Source organism: Podarcis erhardii, assembly GCF_964252035.2.
Source record: "Podarcis erhardii genome assembly, chromosome: Z".
NCBI lineage: Eukaryota > Metazoa > Chordata > Lepidosauria > Squamata > Lacertidae > Podarcis > Podarcis erhardii.
In genome coordinates this window covers 10,061,478-10,083,236 of record NC_138504.1, presented here as the reverse complement: position 1 = coordinate 10,083,236, position 21,759 = coordinate 10,061,478, and the positions used below count along the sequence as shown (strand labels likewise).

At 44.1% G+C, this 21,759-nt stretch overlaps 1 protein-coding gene across 5 annotated transcripts in view; it reads left to right on the top strand.

Annotated features, from left to right (window-relative positions):
• IL1RAPL2 (interleukin 1 receptor accessory protein like 2) overlaps positions 1-21,759 on the top strand; it is a 483,744-nt gene that overhangs the window by 441,367 nt on the left and 20,618 nt on the right. For all 5 annotated transcript variants that reach the window (XM_081847998.1, XM_081847999.1, XM_081847997.1 and 2 more), the window contains 3 exons: positions 6,241-6,370; positions 10,169-10,314; positions 19,475-19,618. In XM_081847998.1, coding sequence (XP_081704124.1) covers positions 6,241-6,370; positions 10,169-10,314; positions 19,475-19,618 — 420 coding nt within the window. The remainder of the gene's footprint in view (positions 1-6,240; positions 6,371-10,168; positions 10,315-19,474; positions 19,619-21,759) is intronic.

Genomic DNA, 21,759 nt, shown 5'->3' with positions numbered 1-21,759 from the left:
GGCTCAGGAGCCCAGTTATGTCACCCCTTGCCTACAGAGCTGGCAGCCTCTCACCCTTATTTGAACACCCTCCCTTGTGAAAGCTTTCCCCAGCCTCCTCTCCTCTCCTTGGGAGTCTTCCGGGCAGCCACCGCCCCTGGTCACTGAGATGCTGCCCCTGCACCAAAGAGAGGTCCTCTATTGCTCTGCCCCACAGGGAACTGGGAAGAGAACGCCTTCAGCCTTAGTGGCCTGACAGAGACTGGCCAGAGGTGAATGTGAGGCTAGCACCTTACTCACCTTGGGAGGCAGCAGTGGCAGCAGTGGGCACTGCCTGGCCTGCATGGTGGAAAGGCTCCCCTTCAGCACCCCTTCAGCTCCCAGGCAGGCCTTGCACACAGCAAGTACAAGAAAAGCCAATGCAATGCCTGCCTCCCACTTGTCTGTCCATTCCCAACAGCAAGTGTTGGTGGACTAGCTGGGTGGGCTCCCTCCCCCGCTTGCTTGCTTACTCCAAGGCCATCTCATCTTCTGGCAACCAGCACCCCCTGGTCAGCCCCAGAGGCATCATTCGCATGGGGAGCTTGTAGCCAGGGCTGCTGCAACAAACAGCTGTGCAAGCTGGGGGGGAGGGGCAGAGTTGAAAGAGGGACAGAGGCCAGTGTTGCTTGCAGTACCCATGACCATCTTCCAGGGGTTTCACAGCACACTGGTTGAAAACCACTGTCTTGCCTTATAAAGCTGCTCTATATAATTATACCCATTATATGTGCTAATTATAAATTATTAAACTACAACTTCTCATCTGCTGTTGTACTTCAAATCATGCATTTTAACATTTTAACATAACCATGAGGTTTGTTTTTTTCAAATATTCTGAAAAATATTCCCATTCTTCAAGAATTTTTTCTTCATTCTGTTCTTTAACTCTCAGTGTTAGTCTAGCCATCTATTCCATCATCTTCACGAGCCATTCTTCTTTTTTTATTGGGATGCCCTCTTCTTTCCCAGAACTATTGTTATCTCTATGCAAATATAGGGTGATTTAATCCATTTATTAACTGACAAAAATGTGTACAATTAATTGACTAGCATTTCTATACAGCAATAAAACAACAACAGCAATAATGTGTGTGTTTTTAATGGCAATAGCAAAAAACATTTTTGTATAGCAAAACAGCGTCTATTTTGCAGAGCAGAAATCATCTGTCTACACTTGTGATTAGTGGGGTCCCTTTTACATGCAGCTCTCTAAACCTGCTGAGCAGAGAAGCAGCTTTCACATCCTTTCTCTCAGCATCTTGGATGTTCTTAGATTGCAAGGGCACCCTCTAGTGTTAAATATCTGCCACACTTTATCGTTCTAAACTCAAGTGGATCTTTGGCAAAAAAAAAAAATATCTATATGTGCTCATGGTGCAGTGCAGAGTGAAATAAGCAAGAGGCAGGTTCTTAGCTCCTAGGGGCTTGCAGCCTAGACTGGGTGGCAAGGAGGAAGGTTAATCAAGGGAGTGGAACTATGATAAGGTAAGAGTTGCAAGCTCTGAATGTAAGCAAAGGTCATTTCCAGCTGATCTGGTTTTTGGCCATTCATCCTAATGTGTTTGCACAAAGCTTGCAGGGAAGTTATATGATGTCTCATCAAGCAATTGTTATCCCACACTTTCCAGTGCTTTTTCTTGTTGCTTTACCCATTGAATACAAAAGGTGGGGGGGGGGAGCTGTTTGTTGCAGAGGAGCACCAGACCAATTTTAAATGTACAACTTGAATTTGCTGAAATGTGATTGAATCCAACATCAAAATTAGTAACCACCTGGAAGCACCATTAATTTCAGAATGTAAGGAATTAGAACTAAGTGTTTTTTCAGTGTGGATTGTGATGAAAGGATATGTTGACCTGCAAACGTCAAAATTTTACCACCACCTCACTTTTTGCAAATGTTGAATTGTGGCATCCTTGGTTTCATTTGCTTTGCTTCTTTAGTTGCTGAGTTCCATGGCTTATATTTTGAAATATACTGTCTTTTGCTTAAGGATCAGCAGCTTTTAGCTGACATTGGGCCCATAGTTTATCATTGAAATGAGCTGCATGGAAATTGATATTCAACATAGAAGCCAAAAGTTTAACTGTAGGACAATTCCTTTATTAGGACCAAGTAAATAAAAATGTTTCTCTAGTAAAAAGCCACAAGAGCATCAGAAAGCATTTGAAACCTCATCTGCACTAGACATTTAAAGCACAATCATACCACTTTAAACAGTCATGACTTCCCTAAAATATCTTGGGAATTGTGGTTCATCAAGGGTGCTGAAAGTTCTTAGCAGATCCCTATTTCCCTCTCAGAGCTCCAATCCTGAGTTCCCTAAGAAAAGGGATCGACTATTTTAAAAACTCTGGAAATTGTAGCTGTGTAGGGGGGGGGATAGGGGTTTCCTCCAGTGCTTTTTTTTTTTTTTTTTTTTTTTTTGCTGGATATTGAGCAAAAATAAATGGGGATGCAGTGGAGGAGGGGGGGTATTGCTGCACTGGGTGGGGGAAATTCCTCATTTGCAGATTGTTGTAAAAAGGGCTGGGGCAGGGGGCATAGTTGTAGGGTACAGCACAAATTCAAACCTTGCTTCATTCCTCAGGCCTGAGGTTCTCCACCCTGTTCTGTGCCAAATGCTTAAGTATTTGAAAATTACCTGGCATCACTTGTCAAAAGGATGACAATAGAAAAGAATACCTGGTCAGCCTTCCAGAGATTGTCGCTTTTTTTAATGGGTGATGTCAGTTAGCAATAGTTAAGCTACAGATGTGATAAGTGATATAATATTTATAGGATGGATCATTTCAAACTCTGCTTTGAGCCTTAGCAAAGACTGTTACGAAATCAGCAGAGGTTATTTTGCCTGCATCCAAGACCTGGCAATTCGATGGCACTCCTTTTTTCTTCCTGTTTCTTTATGAACAATGTCATCATGCGCTGCGCAAAAAGTCACACAAACTCACCGAGCAAGTGCCCCAGCAAAGCACGCATAATGCAATCAAGTTATCAGAAGTCATTTTAGCTAGTGAGGAGGCCCTTCATGATCTTATCAGCAGGGAGTTTGAAACAAACAGGCCTGATTGACAGAACAGAAGAAGGAAAGCTAAAGAAGACTTTTCCAGCTTGGGAACTGAGGGCCTTTCATGTAACAAGGTGACCCCACTTTAAAGTGGAGAATTAATGACGTTCTAACACTCTACTCAGCCCACCTTTCCTTTTTGCCACTTGAAATATCCTATTAAATGTTAATGCGTCAGGAATGTGCCGACTCTGCTCCCATTTTTCCTCCAGTGCATCTTTAAACTATTGGACTACACTTCTGATGGCCAAAAGGGACATCGATCTGAGACAAAGATGCTGTATGCATTCTGCAGGCCTTTGATGCTTAATTAGATAAACCAAGGGAGATATTAAAAGGAAAGTAATTAAAACCAGAGTGCTGCGAAGTGCTTTCCTCTAATACACAGTGCAATTAAACTGCATGTGAAACCTTGGACAATGCCCCAAGAGCCAGGGAAGAGGACCTTTGTCGAAGCAGCATTTCCCAATTTTCAAATTGCCCCCATGGGGCGCACCCCAAAGATTGTGCATGATGTATGTGCTCTTTTCCCCCCACCCCCCCCATCTCCACCTCTGTTGAGCACAGAGGCAGAAGCTACTCTGCACAGGAAGTAATCTTCTTGCATAGCAACAAAGAAAAGAAAAGAGCTTCCTCTCTTGTTCTGTTCAATCCTAAGCACCACCAACAGCTTCCTGTCTGAAGCATGGAGTTGCTTTGATTTAACCCTCTTGAAAGTGCAACAGCAGGGATCATTATGTTTGTAACTTAAGGGTTACAGAACATCAGCTAACCTAGGGTGGGATTAGAGGTTGTTTTAGGGTAGTGCAACTGGTGCAATCACATTGGGCACCACCCTTCAGGGGGTGCCAAAACACAGGGTGCTTTGAGAGCACAAGGGCCACCACTGGTGGGGTACTGCTTAGCAACCAGGCAATTCCATGATATTTGCCAAGTAAGCACATGCCCTGATTGACTGTACAGTTCTGAGGGAGTCTCCTTCTGTTTATTTGGTTAAATGTCATTCTGCTATGTACAAGGACTGGCTTAAGAAAGGCAAAGGTCCTCTGTCTTTCCAGATACCATACACCAGGTTTTGTTCAGTTTTGATCTGTAAAGTGTTATCAGGATTTCTTTTCTCTCTGGATTTCAGCTGCATTATTTAAGTGCCTTTGCCCACAAATCCCAGAGTGTTTGAGGAGTAATGAAAAATTCACAGAAAACTGGGAAGTCTTGGATGAACCCTACTAGACCTAGTAATCAGCTAATTCCACCTCTGTTCCAACCGGTTCCCTCTTCCAGCTTTCAACTGATAAAGTTCCATCCACCAGCCCATTCCATGTTCATTCCAGGTTCCCCGAAATTTTCAACATTCCTTACTCCAATAAATTTCATCCCCAGTTGCCTCCACTCACGAACCCCAAACATGGTTCAGCACACAAGTATTAAAAACTTGATAGGTTTTCTTATAAAGTATTTTCAATGCAGTCTACAGCTGAACCAGAAAGTCCATTTGAAACCAGCAATATCACCTCCAGATGAAGATGAGTAGGATTCATCTGCTCACTCCCCTTGCCCTAAATACTTTAAATTCAGCACTTAATAAACATTTCAGGAAGTGAATTTCCATGCCGGATTGCAAATCTGTCTGCTTAGCAAATGGGGTGAATTATTCCTACTGCATTTTGGTTTTAAACATTTATTATTATTATTATTATTATTATTATTATTATTATTATTTCTTCTAACAGTCTGAATCCCTTCAGGAAATGTTCTCTGCTTTGTAGAAATTAGACATCTCCTTGGAATATTTCCATTTCCTCTCATTGAATTCTTGGTTTAAAAAAAGAAACCTTGGTGGGTCAGTTAATAGGAAACATGCAGCCCAAGCTGTTTGACTAGTACCTCCCAGTGTGATCTACTGTAGAAAGGGCAGATGCTGTCAATATTGATTGACCACAACTCAGGGCTTTTCTTCCTTTCTCACATTGCTATAAGTGCCTCTCCCTATAAAAATCAAAGAAGAGCTGTGCATACACTCATGAGCACATGTTAAACATTTCTAAAAAGCATATTAATTGGCACAGCTCCATACAAAATTACTTAGAAGGAAATTGCACCGTGTTCAAGGGAGCTTTCACCCAAGTAGTTGTGCACAAAAGTGCAACCTTATAGAGATGCCCTCTGTTACATCAAGGCAGACTGGAACAAAAGCTTAGGGTTCACCAGCACTTACGTTTGCTCTGCATTTCTAGGAACAGGTCCGGACTTCCCAGGTCAAGGTCTGACAGCATCCCCACCCTTCCATCAAAAATTTGCTCTTTATCACTAAATTGGAGCAATTGGCAATCTGCAGGAAACTCAGTATGTAATTTACTCCAATTCAGCAGTAATGATTGAGTTTTCCTGTGGAAAGCAATGAGGCAAACCAAAAATGCTTGGATACAGACTGGGAAAGAGTGGACCTCTGCCTAGAAAGCATGGGGCAAAAGAATGGGGCATGCATGAGCCAATTGATGGGGTTAATGTTGTGGAGAAGTGTCACAAAATTTCTATCCTCAGGCCACGCGCGCGCACACACACACACACACACACACACAGAGCTACATCAAATGCAGCCCTCCAAGCTTCTCTGTCTGATCCTCAGGACTCTCCTCAGGTCACAGCCTCTGCCTAGTCCCACTGACCCTGTTTCATACATTCCTTGAGTGGTTTTGCCTGGCTGGAATGTGTCCTTGAACTCTGGTAATGCCTCTTGTTTCCCTGGATGGAAGACAGTGAGGGATGTGTATTTGTAGAAGCCTGCTGTACAAAGGCCCCATCCATCATTTACATGCAGCCCCCAGAAGGCTGCTGAGAAAGGAATGCAGCCCTCAGACTTGGCCCTCCAGATGTTTGGGGACTACAACTCTCATCATCCCTGACCACTGGTCCTGTCAGCTAGGGATGATGGGAGTTGTAGTTCCCACACATCTGGAGGGCCAAGTTTGCCTATGCCTGCCTCAGGCTAAAATAAAGTTTCATTGGTTTTAAGGAAAACTCATCAGTGCTCAATCCCAAAACAGATTTTTTTTTATTTTAAAAAATCTCTTTGACAAAGAAATGTATAGACCATTGTGCTCTCATCCTTACAACCATCCATCTAACTTTCCTTGTTCTGCGTCTTTTCTCAGGTCAACCACTAACAGTTGCCTGCAAAGCATTTTTTGGGTTCAGTGGAGAGTCTGGTCCAATGATCTACTGGACACGAGGAGAGAGATTTATTGAAGAGCTCGAAAATCACATTAAAGAAGGGGAAATCAGGTACATGGCACCACTCCAAAATTAAAAACAACAACAACAACAACCATGTATCTCAAAACTGTGTACTTAGCAGGCTGCTTGTGTTGAACAGAGAACCATTACCTAGTCTAGCTGTTGGTTGATAGATGGCTAACTCCTTGGCATCATTTGGGCTTGTGCTTCCTTCTTGTTCCTGAAGAAACTGTAGAGATTCTGCAAAGATGTCTCTGGAGTCCCTTGTACCGTCAGTGACAGGCTGCCCTTCTCCCTCCTCGGGGAAAAGCCTGCAAGTGCTGCACACATGCTCCACGCGGCTCATGAAAGGGAGCACTGAGCAGAGCCTGGGATGCCTACAGGCTCTGCTCAGTGCTCCCTTTAAAGATTTTTTTTTCTTGCATTCCCCCTCTAAAAACTAGGTGCGTCTTATGGTCAGGTGCATCTTATGGAGCGAAAAATACGGTAAATATATTGCAGCAGTGTACAGGGGGTGGGGGTGGATTAGTCTTGTAAGACCGCTGGTTGAAAGAAATAAAGAAAACTTCAGGCCTTGAGTATAGGTCTTGTATGCTGCCAAAGATGGAGTCAAGAAGTTAAAAACAGCACACGCTGGCACATACATACTGACTTGAACAAACTAAACTTGGAGAAGAAGCAGGAAGCAAAGCCTTAAAGGAAGTAATCTACTCTACCAGCAAGTAGTTACTGAAAGAGAAGGAATCAAGGAAGTGGGGGAAGAGGTTGCCTTTCTGTCTATCAGCTCCCACTGGTACAGGTAACTTACTACAAGCCTTGTTGTAAGGAGCACTTATTCACTCTTAGATGGAGGAAGTGAAGGAATGCTAAGAAGGAAGAGAGCAGTCTGTAAGGAGACTGCCCCCTATCCCAAGCTGTGTTGAGAGCCTGGGGGTGTCTGAGAAGTGCTATGGGCACTAGTATTATGCTTTCCCCCAGCTGAATCATCTGCTCCTTGAAGAAAACCCCAGACACAGTGCAATACCCCTTCTTTTTAGCCACACGCCTCTTTCTTTCTTTGGCTTCCTAACTGTTAAAGTAACAGTAAAAACCAGCAACCTGTCTTACCAGTAGCACAGAGGGAAGAAGTCTGACTCTTTAAGAGAAAAGCTCAGCCCATATTGCCATCATCCAGCAAGATGTGGGATAACTCCGAGGTCTTTCCCTGACATGGTGGGGTCCACCTGATCCACTGCTGAAAGGAATGACTGATTGGGAGGGGTGGGGGGAGCATGGAAGAGGGAAGAATGAAATCTCCTTGCCAGGTGGGTTTTTAAGAGCTGTAATAAAAACATTGTGTAAATCGAACTGGTCCTCTTAAACAAGGAATAATAGTCTTTAAGCCTGCCTGGAGGGTTGTGAATTGTGTCTGATTGGGAAGCAACCCGCAATGAATTTCAATACTGCCGCTTCTGCTGTAACAGAGGAAAATTGTTCAGTTTTGAATTTTACTGCATATAAATCACCCTATCAGTTGCTAATTTTTCTCTTTCTTTGGTTGAGCCCATAAAACAGTGTACAAATTTCTCAAGAGGCTTTCCCAGAAACTATTAAATTGTCTATCCATCTCTGGTCCCCTACCCACCCCCTTGCACACCATGTTTCCTGTTTATTTTATTTTAAGATAAGAAAAAATGAGATTCATACTGGGTTGCATGAAGAGTGAGGGTGGAGGCACATTGAATTAAACCCTTATTTTACCCCTCCTTGATTAATTTACCTCTTTGCACTCTCACCCACATGAGATAATGAGGGGGATAGTGAAACCTCCAACAGCGTGAGGAATTATAGGAAGGAGCAAAGCGACAAAGTGAGAACACTTATCACTGCTGTTACATAGATGGTTTGTTCGATTCTGAGAAGAGGCCACGCTTCCATGGGAAGCTTTCAGGTGCAAGCAGAAAATCTGCAGTCTAAGTGTACTGTACCAAAATCTGTATGACTCAGTCGTGGGGTGGGGGGAGGTATCAAAGTTGTAAAAGGCCTTGAGTTTAAATTTGATACAGTTGTAAATGTGGCACTCTGTCGTTGCTAGTCATATATGAAACCAGGTCTCGTCAACATCTCCATAACTGGCTCAGATACAAAGAACACCATCCCAAGCAGGGGCAGAGGAAGAGGGCAGTGGGGGTGGGTCGCTCCAGGTGTCACCACTGAGGGGGCTGACAAAATGCCGGGCGGCACTCACTGCGGGACCTGCAGTGTGCCCAAGCCACGCATCTGTCCTGGGTGTGACGCGGTGGCTTGGGCACCCGCAGGCTCCGTGCTGCCCCAAACAGTCCGCCCACTGCCTCCCCCCCAGCTGTAGGGCGGCTGAGTGGGAGGAGGCAGGCAGACTCCTCAGAGGCCCCACAGAGCGTCCTGCCCCAGCTGACCCCACCCCATGGGCGGCTGGCCCTGCCCCTGGGCACAGGGCACACATAACACCCCAGGCACCCGATTGGCTTGCTCCACCGCTGTTCCCGAGGCTTGTGTTTCAAGGGCTGGTCCTGCTATTCATGCATTTGTAAACTCAAGACCTGATTAAGGGCCACAGTGCAGCAGGCCAGTGTTACCAAGGGAGGAGATTGACACCTGTGTATTGCAGTAAGAAAGACATGACACTAGCTTGGGATCAAAGTGGCCAAAACTTTATTGATTGCAGATGTAAGCTGGATTTTGGAATTGGCACAGAGCAAACCTATTGCTGGTGAATATCTCCATCCGGGGCAATCCTGGCAAATGGACACCATCCGTTGATGCATATCTAATGGGGAAGTCCCACCAGGATGCCATTTAGGGATGTTCTACAGGCCAGCAGCCTACCTCTGGGCTTTCAGACAGAACCCTATCCATGGACCCCTTTACTGGGGTACCCAAGTAGTCTGGGGTACCAGATTAAGGATACAACCCAATGTCTTTTTCTGCCAAATGTTGTGTCAAGAAGCACAACAGTTTTGTGTGAAATGTTGTCATAATTTATGATATAACCCCAAGAGGAATTCAGCATAGGGTTACAGCAATCCTTCCATTAGCACAAGCACTTCTGATTGCCAGACAGAATGATCTCCCTTCTTCTCTCCCCACTGTTTTTGGGGATTCTACCAACCTCCCAGCACTGGGTAGGGCATATGGAAGGAGGCAGAAAGCCCTACTGCTCAAACAGACGTTATTGTGGGGCTTCCACAAATGGGAATCATTAGCTGAATCTGGCCCACTGTTTGTGTGTGTTTTCCAATTCCACAATCATAATTCAGGATATACATGGGAGTTGATGTTCTGAAGATCACATTCTTAGATCACAGCAGTTTCCCCCAGCATATTTGTGGGAAAGGGTCACTGCATAACTAAAAGAGGAAGCTGCCTTATATCAGGTCAGACTATATCTTATCCTAGCCCAGTATCATCTACTCTGACTGGTAGCAGCTGTCCAGGATCTGAAACAGTCATCACTCCCACCAGATGTTGCCAGGCTCCAACTCCCATAAGCCCAAGCCAGCATGACCCATGGACAGGGGTGATAGGAATTATACTTCAGAAACATCTGGTGGGCCACAGGCCTGTTTTAACCGGAAATGGCAAGGACTGAACCTTCTGCATGAAAGCATGTTATTGCCCTTCTTTTTCATCTACCTCTTTTCCTTGACCCACTTTCCCCTCCACCACAAGATAATTTTTGCACTCATACTATAATGCAATCCAGAGGAAGTTGGGGGGAGGGAGAGGGAGAGAGAGAGAGAGAGATGCTTTGTGAATAAATCCAATCCATCTTCAGTTTCCCTGCCAATGTGAGCCTGACAATCTTCTAAAAATGATTCTTTCTCTTAGGCTTCTCAAAGAGCATCTTGGAGAAAAAATAGTGGAGTTGGCATTAATCTTTGACGTTGTGAAGGAGCCAGATCTGGCCAATTATACATGCCACGTAGAAAACAGAAATGGACGGAAACGTGCAAGCATCATTCTGCGTAAAAGAGGTATTTGGGGGGGGGGTGTTACTCATTTTTCTGTTTTGTGGCCACACCATGATTTTGGAAGAAACTAAGCTGGTGACTCTCCCACCACAGTATTTGCAAACTAATATCTCCAGTGATTTCTTCTAGACCTCTACTGCCCAACAAATAAAATACACAAATTTATTTTCTACTCTTGAGCCGTTATATACTCCTTTGCCATCTTGCTTACCTCCCAGTCTTCTCCATCTCATTTTCTCAACATTCGCAGCTACTCCTTAAGCAGAAATGGGGAAGACATTTGACCCACTTCTTATTTTGATGAAAACCTGTTCCTTCCCCCCAATTTTTCAACTTATTCCACCAGTAGAACTTGCCATCATGGCACAGTGGTATTTCCTACTGTCAAGATACCTGTATGACTCTGGGCATCGACCAAGCTACAGAATCCCTACACATTACAGTGGTACCTTGGGTTAAGAACTTAATTCGTACCAGAGGTCCGTTCTCAACCTGAAACGGTTCTTAACCTGAAGTGTGCTTTTGCTAATGGGGTCTCCCACTGGAGCACAATTTCTGTTCTTATCCTGGGGCAAAGTGCTTAACCTGGAGCAACCACTTCCTAGTTAGCGGAGTTTGTAACCCAAAGCGTCTGTAACCCGAGATACCACTGTCCAAAGAATTTTGAAGAACTATAGCAAATGAGAATACAGGGACCTCTAAAATGTGCAAGAAGCTTAACCAGCTGTCAACCCATCAAAATTTAGCACTGTTAAAAGTGCATCAAACCCCTTATAAAATCATTCACATACTTATCAGGTCATCTTCAGAGGCCCTTCTCTGAGTACTCCTGGACTTTACACTTCCACACACAGCACAGCTTCCCAACATGCCAGACTTTCCTTTAACCATTCCCAGGTCACTCACGCTTGTTAATATCATTTATCCAACAGGGTGGAAGGAGGAGGCTCAGAAGGTGTCTGTTTCTGAGTGATAAGCTTTGATTTACAAAGGAACTGGCATGTTCACAAGCATCTAAGTAAACAGGCTGCCTCTACTAAGGTAGCTGCTTATAGGCTGCCAAATAAAGAGGAAATGCATCACCCAAACAGAGGATTAAAGAGGACAGAGATTTGCATAAATTGTGCATATGCTAACTTACATGTAGAGATGCAAATTGGCCATTGTGTCTGCTCAACAACTGTATTGCAATCTTACTGTTTCTGGGCCGCTTCACAGCCCCTTATGTTTTTTTCTTAAGCGTTAAACTGGACTTGGATAGAGGACTCTGTATAGTGTCCTCTAAATAGTGAAGCATATGGGCACTCTAATCTCACAGGGTGGGGTGGAGAGAACAGACCTCAGAAATATGGATCAAGTGAAGCATATTCTAAAGCAGGGGTAAGGAACTTGTGGCCCTCCAGCTGTTACTGCACTACAGAGCCCATCATCCCTCATTACTGGCCATGCTGGTTGGGTTGATGGCTGTTGGAGTCCTACAGCATCAAGGGAGCAACAGGTTTTCCCCACCCCTGTTTGGAATATAGATGGGTGAGTTGTTGGCATATGTCTTGAGAGACAATGGAGTGTGCTTCTGAGGGTGAAGCCAAACCACTACATGCAGCCTGGGATTTGCAATAATTAAGGATATGGAAATACCAGATTATGGTTGTGTGTAGGTATTTGACTGAGGCTACAATGCAACGTAGTTTGTGTGATTTTTATATTGTTGAACCACTGAATCAATATTTTACCTAGACCATACATGCATTTTAAAATTGCCATGAGAACTTTGAAATTTGCTGGTAGCTCTAGCTAAGATCGTACCTCAAAGAGGGCCACAAATGCTGGCCAGCTAAGGTGATGCTGATGTTTCTTTTCCAGGTACAGACTTTCCCCGGACTCTGACGATTTCAGAGTTCCTCCCAGCAATTCAGCCACCTGTTTGTGACTCATTGCACTCAGTGCTGGGTGATCGCACACATCCAGCACTTGCTCCCCAAAGACTTGAAGTCATAATAAACCAAATGATTGTATCATGGTGTTCATATTCTATACCCCGCGGTCAGCAACCCTTCTAGCATCTTTCACAGGACTTGGTTGTTGTTATTAAACTGGTTTTGTCAATTTATAAAAATGATTTTTCTACCTAGTCTCTGCTTCCATGCTGCCTGAACATACTTTTTTGCTGGGGTCATGCAGAGCAGCCACTTCTGCTGTTGCCCATCTACCTTGTCACAGTTCCACTCCATACAGAACAAGGAAATTGGTTAAGACTTCCATGAGGAGAAGGAGAAAATAATCTTAGGAGCTAGCTGCATGATATATGCCTATAGATGTAACTGAGCTCCAACATTATTGTTGCTGTTAAAATTAAAAGCTGTTTCAGGGAAGAATTTTGAGGGGCACAATAGTAGAGGGGAGGAGTGCTTAACCCTTTGCCAAGCCACCCATTCTGCCAATTGCTTCCCCCCACCCCTAATTGTCTTACCACAACTGCCACAAGATTTCAAAACCATGTATGCTTCAGGAAATATATGCAGGGTGTAGTTAGTCTCTTATGAACATTTTCTCCCTAATGCAGAAAAAAATAATAACTCTAACTACTCTATAAACATCTTACAAGAGGAAAGACTTGTCTTTCAGTTCAAGAGTACAGGCTGATTTGCTCCGCCAGTTCCTGACAAGTTACACATTGCAGATTAAAAGGAAGTAAGACATCAGTGTCAGTTTAGCACTTGCGCTTGAGAATGTCTGCTTCATGCAAGACAAGAGTGAAGTGTTTTTTGGGGGACTTCATATTCTAAGCAGGAATCTACCTTTGCATTTTAATCATCTGGTGTTCGGCTCAGTGCTTATCCTGTACACTAAAATATTGAAACCACCTTAGTGTTCCAAATAATATATTACTTCTAGAAGTCTGCTGGCAAAAGAACTGTTGGTAATTCAAATCAGTGTTTAGAATTCATTGTGAACCTCTCAGCTTTTTGCTCCCCACAAGGTGGCTAAAGGAAGCAGTTGCTCTGTCTGCAGTGTCTTCCAGATGTGTCGGACCATCATCCTTGACCATTAGCTGTGTTGGGTGGGGATGATGGGAGTTGTATTCCATCTGGAGCAGCCTTTCTCAAACTTGGGATCCACTGATGTTATTGAACTACAACTCCTGTCATTCCTGACCACTGGCCATGATGGCTAGGAATGATGGGAGTAGTAGTCCAACAAGATCTAAGGACCCAAGGTTGAGAAAGGCTGATCTAGAGGGTTCTAGGTTAGTAAGGCCAAAGCTCCCTTGGGTGAGAGTTAATGTGTTACTGTCCAGTCAATAAGTATTGCATTGTTCACCCATATCCCTAAGAACTGGAAATACAGTATCAGAAGTGCCATGGCTCCATGGTAGAACATCTGGCCTGCATGCAGAATATCCCTGGTTTAATCCCCAGCATCTCCAGGTAGGCTTTCCTGTTCTGAAAGCTTGGATAGCTACTGTCAGTCAGTGTATACAGTACTGAGCTAGAGGGACCAATGATTTGACTCAGTATAAGGAAACTTTTTGTGTTACTTTTTACTACTTAGAAATAAGATGAGAGAATATGGGATTACTCCAGGATTTTTATCCTAGAGACATATTTTCTTTTCTTCTTTTTCTGACTAAAAACAAAGCAAAACAATTTATCAGTGTTTTGTTTTGTTTTGTTTTTGTAACAACTTGAGCAGATACAACAACCCCTCCCCACAAAAAAAAAATCTGCTTTCCTCACTTCCCCATGACCACAAAGCAGTCTTTTATAACAGGCGTATCTTTTCAATGTTTTGCTCAAGTTGCTGAAAGCAGCATAGCATCTTTTACATGCTGGAAGGGTGTCTGACTCAACTGCTCTAGGAAGGTTTATACAAGGCTCCTAGATGGTTTTAGGGATGCTTGTACACCATTAGCTTCTTATTGACCATCAGACATTAAGAACGTAGGAAGAGCCCTGGTGGGTGAGGACAAGGTCCCATCTAATCCAGTCCCCTGTTCTCACAGTGGCCGACCGTATGGGAAGTTCAAAAGCAGGACTTGAGCACAGCAGCGCTCTCCCAGCATGAAAATTCCAGCAACTGGTATTTAGAGAGCAGGGGATGGGAGTACAAATTTGAAGAGTAGTTCTGAACCGCAGGGCTCAGAGGAGGGCTTGTGGGGGTGGTTGGGTGCAGGGATGCCAAAGAAAGGTGTGAGAAACACCAGAGAGATCAGTTCTAGTGCTTAATTAAAGAAAGGTGTAGATTTGCAGCATATCAGCCTGCCAGGTATCCCAGCCTTTATGGGATGGACATCACAGAGATGGCTTATCCATGCCCAAACATTATTTATACACAAAGCAGCATATGTCACTTTGACCTGGACTCCCCATCACTTCACCTGACCAGATGAGGGCATAGGTGGCAAATGGCCAAATCTTACAGATAGTTCCCCCTTTCTTTGCTCAGAACCCAGCACCCCACAGATAAGGGTAACATCAAAGCAAGCCAATTAGCCTATATCAAAGCAAGTGAACATATATGAGCTCATTGTTACAACAACTGCTAATTAATTGTGGGGTTATCTGGACTACCAAGATGGTGATTGTAGAGCTTCTGGAACAGTTCACTTTTGGTTCATCACAAGGATCAAAGCAGGTCATGGGTTGGAACTGCTAGACTTTCCCACTGCCTGCACTTTCATACCCTTCAACATTTCTCCAATAGGGACGTCTCATTCTATAATGGTAATTTTACTATTTATACCCCACACATCTTGCTGGGTTGCCCCTGTCACTCTGGGCAACTTGCAACATCTATAAAAACATAATTAAACATTAAACATAAAAAACTTCCCTATACAGGATTGCCTTCAGATGGCTCAGAGGTCAGATAACTCCATACCCTCCAGCCTTTCTCCAGTGAAAATAGTGACATCCTAAGGAAAAGCGGGACATTCTGGGATCAAATCAGAAACTGGGACAACTTCCCTAAATCAGGGACATCCCAGGAAAATAGGGATACTTGGAGGGTCTGCACTATTTCTCTTATCCCAGTTTCAATACCAGACATGATCCCAGCTGGCCGGAAAGCTATCTAGTGTCTAGACATGGCTAAATGGAGGTTCAGCACACACAATTCACCCATGTGTCCCTGTGGCCTTTAAACTACAAGCTCTGCTCCATTTTAAATGTGAATGGCATCTACCACTGTCACAGGGCCCATACTAACTGTACATTTCAAGCAGTATCATACCACTTTAAACAGCCATGGCTTCCCTCAAGGAATCCTGGGAATCGTTTGTCAAGAGTACTGAGAGTTCGGAGACCCCTAGTTCCCACACCCCCCTACGATTTCCAGAGTGGTTTAATAGTCTATCCCTCTCCTCAAGGAACTCTAGAAATTGCCCTGTTCCAGAATATTCTGTTCCCTTTCTCCCCTGAGGAATCCCTCAAGTCTGCTTGATATTGCCATTTTGGCAAGAGAATGAGTCCACTATTTGTTTGTTTGCTTGCTTGCTTTCCTCTTCCTCTTCCTTCTCCATTCCCCTTTTCCTTTTATATCATGCTTTATAAGCCTGTTTGTGTTGCTTTTATTGGCAAATGAGCTGCTCTGGGATCTCTTTGGCTAAAGAGCAAGCTGTAGATACTTTAAATGGATGAATGAATATATTGGGCTGGCCAACATACAGATGTTGTTGGACTTTTATATCATACCAATAGTCAGAAATGCTTCAAGTTTTAATTCAATGACATTTGGAGAACATGTTGGCTGCCCCTAATATATATGAAGCTGCCAGGTTCCTTATAGCCTTTCTGATAAACCTACCTGCCAAGTTCTAATTCCCTTTTAATGCCATTTAAGCTAAAGTCCAACACTGCATCTTGTGGCAGCAGGTTCCATGGATTAATAACACATTGCATGTTGTCCTTTCTTTAATTTGAAATTGCCCAGTCACATCAGAAAGCTTTAGGGGGGAAATATAGCCAGTGGGTTTGATCCATGGCTGGGCTCCAGAAACAATTACCACGAGGAAGCCTTTCTATCTCTTTGTTCTGCTGTTCCCTGATACCGTGATATAAACAAATACTTTCAGACGTAAATTACAGAAGCAGGATAAGTTGCAAGGGGAAAAGTTGACTCCTGAACTTTCTGGGTAAACTTTAAGGCGACGTTGATGGTGTATAAACCGATTGCATCGCCTGTGCTTTTGGAAAGCTTCACGTTGCCTCTTTTCATTCGTTACATCGCCAGAGTTTTATGCCTTTTCCAATGCTTATTTATCATAGCAATAAATATCTGCACTGACAGAGGGTGTAAATTAATACATCTTCTTGGAAGTATCTCTCATAGTATTAGACAGGCTCCTCGTGATTTTTAATGGCTGGGTGAACTGAAAAGCAAGGTTAAGAGCATCGGGTGCCTGTGCTATATTTGAAACGGCATCTCAGTCCGTTAAGAAGTGCTTCTCAGTGCCATTCAGATATGGTCATAGTGAATCATGTTGATGTTTGGCAATTGGTGTTGGAAACTAGAGGTGGACTGGCCTTAAAAATCTACTTTTTATGGTTTCTTTTAGGGGCTAGTTTGAAGATGTCATCTGCCTTTTGGAATAATCATCCCACGCTGGGCACTGTCTTTAGGCACTGGTTTTAGTAGCATTGTGTACTATAATGAAATGTCTCATCTACTTTTGCATTATTGTTACTTTTTGGTGTGCATTGGGGTGCATCTGGTTTGTAGTGCTAATTTGAAGTCAATGGGTGGGATACTTTCTCCACTGGCAAAATGTTTTGACCCAGCAGAATGTTGTTGCGCAAGAGAATGCATAATAAGCAGGTTGCTGGTAACTTCGTAGCAAAGTAAATCGTGCCATCTGTTGCACAACAAATTTCCACCAGCATAATGTTTGTGCTTCATTCCTCTGGAGGGCAGTGTCGTGGACATTTTCATGAATAACCAGATGCACAAATAGCCGGATGCACAAATATACAACACCTGGCTTGCCAGCAGTACATGTGAAAATAGGATGTCTTAGCAGACCACAAGCGGAACATGAGTCAACAGTGTGATGCAGCAGCAAAAAATCCTAATGCTATTCTAAGCTGCATCAACAGAAGCATAGTGACCAGATCAAGGGAGTAACAGTACCACTTTATTTTGCCTTGGTAGACCAGACATGGAATACTGTGTCCAGCTTTGGGGAGGAGGTGTGAGGGCTCTGACAGAGTCCTCCTGCCCATTTCCCAAGACCAGAAAAGTGATTTCCCAGCTTTGGGAAGGAGATAGGAGGGCTCTAGGACCCCGCCAGAGCCTTGCACCTCCTTCTCAAATCCTGGAATAAGGCCAGCCCTGAAAGAGCGGGTGGGAAGACATCAAATGGACTTGCACAGGACAGCATATTACCAAGGTCCACCCCTGAGGGTAACCAAGATGATGATGGGTCTGGAAACCAAGTGGGGTGGGGTGTTAAACAGCTGTAGAATGTTGAAATAGGGGTGGAATGGATCAGTGACTGGGACATGTGTGAAACAAAATGGAATGAGAATACAGTGGACGCTCAGGTTGCAAACGTGATCCGTGCAGGAGGCACGTTTGCAACCCACAGCGTTCGCAAACCGCAGCGCCGCATCTGCGCATGTGTGGGTTGCGATTCAGTGCTTCTGCGCATGCGCGACCAGCGAAGTAACCCGTTTTGGTACTTCCAGGTTATGGTAAGTCCGTAACCCGAAAAAATGCAACCTGAAGCATCTGTAACCCAAGGTATGACTGTATACTTATCCACACCATCCCTATTGACTCAGCATAATGAGCTGACACTGTGCAGCAATGAAATCGCCGCAAAAATAGAGGCTGTCAACCAGGATATGCACAGGAATGTGTAACCAAAAATGGAAATGGGGTTGTTGTTGTTGTTGTGGCCATCTGCATATATACTAAGGAATGTACATTCAGAATGCATCCTATTGCTCTCAATGGGATTTATGCTTGAAAATCACATTCTGATGCAACAAGGCTCATCCTAGAGAGGCAAGGGCAATGCAGCTTCATTTGCCCTCACTGTTGTCGCCACATGTCCAAATCATCATTGGTTCCATGATGTCGTCACATTCACCAGTTGATCCCTGATTGACTAAGGTTGAAGTTACAAAGAATGGTGCTGAGGCGGCAGCCATTGAGCAGAACTATCACTGCAAGTGGGTGTGAGAAAAAACAGCAGCTCAAAAAGCAGAAGGTAGAGATTGGTGGGGTTTGGGGGTCCAACAAGAGCACCCCTTTTGCCTCAGAAATATGCATGGGTGAAAAATAGATACAGCTCTACTTAAAACTTGCATTTTCCTGGCGTCACGATGTACATGTGCTATGATGTGAAGAACTGACCTCAGATTGCTCAATAAATGTGTACTTGCAATGGCTTAAATTTATTTAAAGCTTAATAGCCTAAACCTGACTTAGCTTAAAGACCACCTCTTCTGATGTGTCCAGTTGTGATTTCTAAGATCCACCAGGAGCCCCCACTTCATGATATAATCCTTGTGTCAGATGCAGACCGTAAAGGCACAAAGACAGGTATTCTTGGTGGCTTCCCTCAGTTATGGAACTCCATTCTCCTGTAGACTCACTCATGTCTAAGCCTGAGCACCTTTCATAAGCATTGCAACACTTCCTTGTCTGGACTGACCTTTGGAGACTATGGTTAAGTCAGGAAAGGAGTGGGGGATTTCAGCTGAATTGTATTCCATTGTGCTAGGGATCCCCCACCCTCCCAGAAGCTTTAGAGCAGGGGTAGGCAACTTAAGACCCATGGGCTGGATGTGGCCCAATCGCCTTCTCAATCCGGCCCATGGACAGTCCGGGAATCAGCATGTTTTTACATGAGTAGAATATGTGCTTTTATTTAAAATGCATCTTTGGGTTATTTGTGGGGCACAGGAATTTGTTCATTTCCCAAAAAAAAATATAGTCCAGCCCACCACATTGTCTGAGGCATGGTGGACCGGCCCACGGCTGAAAAAGGTTGCTGACCCCTGCTTTAGGGATTTGGTGGGTTATAAATCAAATAAACAAAGACCATGAATGCTGCCCTAGGCTTCATGGAGGAAGGGCATGATAGAAAGGCAAACAATAGCAGCAGAAACAACCTTCCATTTTCTAGCCCATCCATCTTTTCCCTGCTTTATTCTAGATCTGATATCAAAAATCGAACTTGCCGGAGGTTTGGGAGCCATCCTTCTTGTGCTGGTTTTACTTATAACGATCTACAAATGCTACAACATAGAACTGATGCTATGTTACAGACAGATGTTTGGAGGTGACGAAGCAATGGATGGTAAGTGCACTTCCAAAAAACTATGACAAATGTTGTTGTTTTCTGTTGAGCATCCAGAATGCTGAATAGCTACTGTCTCCTTTGGAATGGAGAATAGATGTGAAATGTACTAAGGGCTTTGGGAGAGATTGATTAACAACAACAACAACAACAACAACAACAACAACAACAACAACAGGCAGGCACAATCCGCTGGGAAGTTTGTCTGCAGACGCACCGTTGACATTAACAGGAGTTGTGAAAAGCATGGTATTAGCAATCAAATAATAATCACAATATATTTAGTTAAACTCCTTATGTACCACTTAACTGCAGTAGTCTCTATTGCAAAGGTACAATACAAAAAAAGAAAATCAGTTAAAACTATGGCATCAAACTTCAATTAAAATGCCTGCTGGAATATTTTTTTAAAAAATGCATTCAATAGGTGTTGGAACTTCAGCGGGGGGGGGGGGGATGACTGACTGACATCAACTGGCAGGGAGTTCCACAAGACTGGACCCACAATACTGAGCACACAGCTCTCGGTAGATAAGAGGTGTGCATCTGAGCCATTGCGGGGCACTAACAGTAACTTCCCTGAATACCCCAGTGATAGGGTTGGGATGAAAGATGTCCCTCAAGGTATATTGCTTAGATAGGTCCCTTAGGTATAACACTTAGATAGAATATAAACAAGAATAATTTAAATGCACAACAGAATAGTTCCATCAAAATATTCTGCAATTAAGATGTGCAGTGAAACAAGCTCATTAAAACAGCACACAGCAGTTGAAACAGGAGGTTCAGGTCAGGAAATCAGTCGGAACAGGCGTTTCTTCGGATGCGGCCAGTAATCCTTGGGGGAAACTCCATTGTCTCAAACTCCTTGGGGAAAATTGGTGTCTGACATGCTGCATAGCAGCAGCCACACACTAAGCAGGGGCAGCAGCAGCAACTAAGTAAGTGGATGGGAGAGGAAAGGTGATGGATTCTGCTGGTTTGAGGTTGGCTGGACAGGCAAAAGGGAAGAGGATTGGAAACTGAGTGGCCCAGCCTGTCATCTGCCTCTTCCTTAGTCTCTGTGTTGCCCTTGTAGAACTCAGCAGGGAGGAGGATGAGGGCAAGGGATAGCTCAGTTGGTTAGAGTGTGGTGCTGATAACACCAAGGTCATGGGTTTTATCCCCATAAGGGACAGCTGCATATTCCTGCATTGCAGGTGGTTGGACTAGAGGCCCCCTTACAACTCTATGACAAAACTAGAATTAGTTGGCACTGTGTACCCTTGACTTTGGCTCCCTTCCTTCTGCTCTACTAGTCCCAAGGGGCACAAGCCACTACTGCTAAAAAGGTAAAGGACCCCTGACCATTAGGTCCAGTCACAGACGACTCTGGGGTCGCAGCACTCATCTCACTTTACTGGCCGAGGAAGCCGGCATACAGCTTCCGGGTCATGTTGCCAGCATGACTAAACCGCTTCTAGCGAACCAGAGCAGTGCAGGGAAACGCCGTTTACCTTCCCACCGGAGCGGTACCTATTTATCTACTTGCACTTTGATGTGCTTTTGAACTGCTAGATTCGAACCACCAACCTTTTGATCGGCAAGCCCTGGGCTCTGTGGTTTACACCACAGCACCACCCACTACTGGCACCATGCATCTAATTGCACGACAGGGTGGGATATTCTTCCTATAAACCAGAGTTTCCATCATCCATTTCCTGCATCACACTCCATTGTTTACCAGGAAAGCGAAAGACTTTCACGCTCCTTGGGGGTTTGAAAGCTGATTTCCTGTTGCTAAGCGAACCATGCCAGGATCCAACCTCGGCCTATCCATCATCTAGCCTTGCTCTCATATTGAAATATGCCAACCCTGCTAGAACCAGTAACAGCTCACTGGAACACCTTGTTTTCTTCAATAGGAAGAGCAGGGGAATCAATTCTCTAGCTGAGAAAAGAAATGCCTGCACTTTCCCTGATTCTCCTCACAAGTCTCAGCCAGATCCGCCTGATGAAAATCTGGGTAATCACCATACTTTGGGAGACACATATGAGTGGCTATTTAGCCTCCCTTTTTTTTACACAAATTATTCTTTTAGATTTGCTGCTAATGATTTCTTATCCTCCATCCCCAGTTGTTGCTGTTGTTGATGATTGTT